We start from the raw sequence: 5482 nt of genomic DNA, 5'->3' as shown, positions 1-5482 counted from the left end.
ATGAAATTCCCAACAAAAAAGGGAATAGGAGAATGTTCCGCCGACCAAAAGGGAAGTAGGCAGAGCTACGCCAATTACATGAGAAAGAGAGTAAAAACAAGCTCTACCATGGCGGTTGAAGTCAGAGATGATCGTGATGAAGAAAACATGCAAAGAGCCGAACCGGTAGAAAAATTGGAAAAGATTATGCTGAATTCAAGGGAAGATCAAGGAACTATGATCGGAGCAGAACAAGAAGAAGAATTTAAAAATAGTCTAACCAACTTTCTACAGAAAAATACTGACGTCTTTGCATGGTCCGCCGAAGACATGCCCGGAATCGACAGAAAAGTAGCCGAGCACAGGTTGAATATTGACCCGCACGCAATTCCAATAATACAAAAAAGATGAAATTTTTCTTTGGAAAAGCATGAGGCAATCCGAACAGAGGCTCAGAAGCTGAAGCAGTCCGGATTCATTAAACCCATCGACCACCCAACTTGGTTGGCCAATGTGGTGATGGTAAAAAAGACTAACGGAAAATGGAGAATGTGCACAGACTATACCGACCTCAATAAAACCTGTCCAAAGGATTGTTATCCTCTACCAAGGATAGACTTGCTCATCGATGCAACCGCCGGGCACGAGATGCTCAGTTTCATGGACGCTTATTCAGGATACAACCAAATCTTGATGAACCCAGACGACCGTAAACACACAAAGCATTCATGACAGACGTGATAGTTATTATTATAAAGTAATGCCCTTTGGTCTAAAAAATGTTGGGGCAACCTACCAAATGAGCGGTCAACAAAATTTTCGAATAGCGAGATAGGCAGGAATATGGAGGTATACGTTGATGACATGCTGATAAAGAGCACATCTCAAATCAACCATCTGAAGGACCTAGCAGAAGTCTTTGAGGTACTCCGAGCATACAAAATGAAGCTCAACCCAGAGAAATGCGCTTTTGGAGTATCTTCAGGAAAATTTCTGGGGTTCATGGTATCCCGAAGAGGAATAGAAGCTAATCCAGAGAAGATAAAAGCCATACAAGAGATGAAACCACCAAAAAGCATCAAGGAAATACAAAGTCTCACTGGTCGGGTAGCAGCCTTAAACAGATTCATAGCCCGGTCAGGAGAGAGATGTTCACCTTTCTTCCAAGCCTTAAAAAACTTATCCAAAAAGGGAGTACCAGAATGGAGCGAGGAGTGTCAACAAGCTTTCGAACACCTAAAAGAAAAGCTAACTACTCCACCTCTGCTCGTACGACCAACCACAGAAAAAGGAACCGATCGTCTACTTGGCAACTTCACCCCTGGCTATTAGTGCGGTATTAGTGCAAGAGGAAGGAAAACAGCAAAACCCGGTTTACTATGTGAGCCATGTGCTCCTTGATGCTGAAACAAGATATCCAGAAGTGGACAAGCAAGCTTTGGCCTTGGTCATAGCAGCCAGAAAACTGAGAGCATATTTTCAGTCACATCCTATTGCAGTACTGACAAATTTTCCCTTGAAGAAAATATTGCACCGACCAGACTTGGCCGGAAGATTGGTATCATGGGCAGTCGAGCTAAGTGAGCATCAAATAGAATTCCGACCAAGACCAGCTATTAAAGCTCAGGTCCTAGCTGATTTCATCCTTGAAACTTCTGAGCCAGAGCATGAACAAGAGGAAGAGGCCACTCCCGAAAACATCAAGAGATGGATACTTTCAGTGGATGGTTCCAGCAACGCACAAGGGAGTGGAGCGGGATTGCTCCTAATCAGCCCAGGAGGTTTCCACATCCGGTATGCCCTACGCTTCCAGTTCAAGGCCTCAAATAATGAAGCAGAATATGAAGCACTGATAGCCGGTCTTCGCATAGCAAAAGCCCTCGACATTCAGAATATTGAAGTTAGAAGCGATTCACAACTAATTGTGAATCAAGTGAACGGGCTATATGAAGCAAAAGAAAAAAGGATGACTAAATATCTGACCATGGTCAACCAATACAGACAGTACTTCAAAAACATCCAAATCCAACAAGTCCCTAGAGCAGAAAATGAACAAGCAGATGCCTTATCTAGGTTGGCTACGGATGAGATGGAAGCAGACCCGGTTGTATATATGGAAGAGCTACAATTTCCGAGCATCAATCTGACCGACCAGATGCACATTCAGTCCGAGCATGGTTGGATGACTCCAATAATCAATTATCTTGAAGGTGATTTACTACCAGAAGATCCAAAAGAAGCTCGAACTGTAAAGCAGAGAGCAGTTAGATACACTGTCAGAAATGACAAGTTGTACAAAAAGCCTCTCACCCGACCATTATTACGATGTGTGGGGGCTCCAGAAGCAGCTGTCATCCTAAAAGAAATTCATGAAGGAAATTGCGGAGGTCATATAGGAGCCAGAGCCTTAGCAGATAAGGTAATAAGGCAAGGATATTATTGGCCCACACTACAACAAGATTCGAAGGCTCACGTCCGCAAATGTGACAAGTGCCAGGCACACGCCAACATACCTCATGCTCCCGCAATGCCTCTAACATCAACTCTCTCTCCGATTCCATTCGCTAGATGGGGGATAGACTTGGTAGGAAAACTACCAAAGGCCACAGGAAGCAGAGAGTACTTGGTGGTGGCGGTCAATTACTTTACTAAATGGGTGGAAGCTGAAGCACTGGCATCCATAAATACCGATCAGATGAAAAAATTCGTCACGCATAATATCATGTATCGGTATGGTATCCCAAAAATCATAGTCACCGACCACGGTAAACAGTTCGAAAATGCTGAATTCGAAAGATTCTGTAAAGAGCAAGGCATAGAGCACCGTTGGTCTTCTGTAGCATATCCACAGAGCAATGGTCAAGTGGAAGTGACTAATAGATCAATGTTGGAAGGATTAAAGAAAAGATTGGACCAGTCTAAAGGCAGATGGGTAGAGGAACTACCTAAAGTTCTGTGGTCTTACCGAACTATTGCCAGGACGACCACCGGCGAATCTCCATTCCGACTAGCTTATGGAGTCGAAGCACGGATTCCCGTAGAGGTTAAGGTCGGATCTATCAGAGAAGAAGAATTCAATGAAGAAGCTAACATCGAAGGGATGAGGGCAAACATAGACTTCATTGAGGAAATCAGAGATAAAGCACAATATCGATTGGAGGAATACCATAGACGCATTGCAACACATTACAATGCAAGGGTAAAAATGCGACAGTATCTTCCTGGAGATCTGGTCCTCCGCAAATCATCTGCCTCTGATCCTACAAATCAAGGAAAGCTTGCTCCTAACTGGGAAGGACCGTACATCATAGTACAACAAGTTGCCCCAGGAGCATACAAGCTGCGCGATCTAGAGACCGGCCAACTTATACCTCGGACCTGGAATTCAAACAACTTGAGGAAGTACTATCAATAGTATAAAAGCCTCAACAAATTTTGGAATTTTCTTTCAGTTTTCGTCTTTAAATTGTTTAGATACTCACTACAATTGGTGATTCAGACATTTTGATTTGAATAAAGTTTTTGAAATTTCTACATATCATTACACTTAAGCTTAAGCCAGATACTAAGGTCGGAAAATAAAAAGCCCTAAGTCACTTAGGCCACCGACCTACTAAGGTTGGAAAATAAAAAGCCCTAAGCAACTTAGGCACCCAAAAGCCCTAAGTTACTTAGGCCACCGACCTACTAAGGTCGGAAAATAAAAAGCCCTAAGTCACTTAGGCACACAAAAGCCCTAAGTCACTTAGGCACACAAAAGCCCTAAGCAACTTAGGCACCCAAAAGCCCTAAGCAACTTAGGCACCCAAAAGCCCTAAGTCACTTAGGCACCAAAAGCCCTAAGTCACTTAGGCCACCAACCTACTAAGGTCGGAAAATAAAAAGCCCTAAGTCACTTAGGCACCAAAAGCCCTAAGTCACTTAGGCCACCGACCTACTAAGGTCGGAAAATAAAAAGCCCTAAGCAACTTAGGCACCCAAAAGCCCTAAGTCACTTAGGCACCAAAAGCCCTAAGTCACTTAGGCCACCGACCTACTAAGGTCGGAAAATAAAAAGCCCTAAGCAACTTAGGCACCAAAAGCCCTAAGTCACTTAGGCACACAAAAGCCCTAAGTCACTTAGGCACACAAAAGCCCTAAGCAACTTAGGCACCCAAAAGCCCTAAGTCACTTAGGCACCAAAAGCCCTAAGTCACTTAGGCCACCAACCTACTAAGGTCGGAAAATAAAAAGCCCTAAGTCACTTAGGCACAGAAGCCCTAAGCAACCAAGGCACAAAAGTCCTAGGATACTTAGGCAACCGACCTACTAAGGTCAACAAATAAAAGTCCCCCGAGCACAAGAAGATGATAAATCAAGTTTACAGAAAGAAAGGAATAACGTTTGATCAAAAACATCTTTGGAGATTAAAATAAAATTTCATTCCATGAGAAAAAGTTATCCATACACATTCTTTCAAAAAAACTCAAGGATGATAATAAATCAAGTTTACAAAAAGACTAAGATTTAATCTCTGGCTTCTTCAGATCGGACACCTTTTTTGATGTAGAGGTTCCCGAGCTACCAACCTCTGGCAAGGGATCCCAGTTGGAATCCAAAAACTCAGCCACTTCAACCGGTTGCGGCTTAGGAAACCTTGCTCGGGAAGCACACCATGAAGGACGGGGAATTTTAAGGTCGTCAAAGATTCCAGGATCGATCAGCTCTTGAAAACGTTCCAAATCCAAGTCTTTGAAAGCTGCAATAATACCCTGGTAGGCATGACGCCGAGCATAAATATACCCGGGCGCAGCTACTTTGGTCATAAACTTCTTGCAACTAGACGTCCTAACCCACCTCTTGATCACCTCATAGCAAAGCTCGTTGGGGATATCTTCAAAAACGTAAGGAGCTTTCTCCTCAACTGCTTTCATCAGCTTTGCCACTTGGTGATCCGAGTTCTCCAACTTAGCTCGGAGGCTAGCAATCACAGCATCTTTCCCGACTAAGGAGCCTTGGGTTTCTTCCAGGCTAGTTTGAAGAGAAGTTTTTTCAAGTTCCATAGCCTCATTTCTCCCTTTCAGAGTAGCTACTTCACTTAGAAGGTCGGCCTCCCGAGCTATCAAAGAATCCTTGCTCGTTTTCAAAGATAATGCCTCTTTCTCTAGTTCCTTAACACGTTGCTCTGATTTCTGCAACGCAAAATAATCCTCCCCAGCAGAATGAATACTCTGACCCACGGATTGAGCCATAGCGCAAGCCATCCTATAAACCAAGAAAAAACTGGTTAAAGATACAATTACGAAAGGAACAGAAATTTCAAAAAGGGGCAGGAAGATCACTTACCTAACAGTAATGGCATGAGCTTTGAGACAACCAAAACTCTCCAGATAAGCCATATCGGCAGGGAGAAGCACTCCGGACATCCACTCGTTAGCAACTCGGGAAATGACAGAGGAAGTTCCCTCAAATACCGAGGAGTTAGAATCCAATGACCAATCAGGTCGGAGAATATTGGATGACT

At 43.5% G+C, this 5482-nt stretch overlaps 1 protein-coding gene across 1 annotated transcript; it reads left to right on the top strand.

Moving 5' to 3' along the window:
• Positions 1 to 2863: 2863 nt before the first annotated feature.
• LOC149022342 (uncharacterized) lies at positions 2864 to 3487 on the top strand. The gene is made up of 2 exons (XM_089147596.1): positions 2864 to 3279; positions 3454 to 3487. The coding sequence occupies exons 1-2, from the start codon at positions 2864 to 2866 to the stop codon at positions 3485 to 3487; spliced, it is 450 nt and encodes a 149-aa protein (XP_089003722.1).
• The last annotated feature ends 1995 nt before the right edge of the window (positions 3488 to 5482 follow it).

Source organism: Hakea prostrata, chromosome 3 (genome assembly GCF_041222555.1).
Source record: "Hakea prostrata isolate BN-2017 chromosome 3, UWA_Hpros_2, whole genome shotgun sequence".
NCBI classification, from domain to species: Eukaryota; Viridiplantae; Streptophyta; class Magnoliopsida; order Proteales; family Proteaceae; genus Hakea; species Hakea prostrata.
Note: the sequence above shows the minus strand (reverse complement) of the source record. Positions and strands in the feature narration are given on the sequence as shown.

Coding starts and splice junctions, on each gene's coding strand:
- LOC149022342 (XM_089147596.1), top strand. CDS start 2,864: ATGTTGGAAGGATTAAAGAAAAGATTGGACCAGTCTAAAGGCAGATGG. Junction 3,280..3,453: donor GCTCCTAACTGGGAAGGACC/GTACATCATAGT, acceptor TAAATTGTTTAG/ATACTCACTACAATTGGTGA.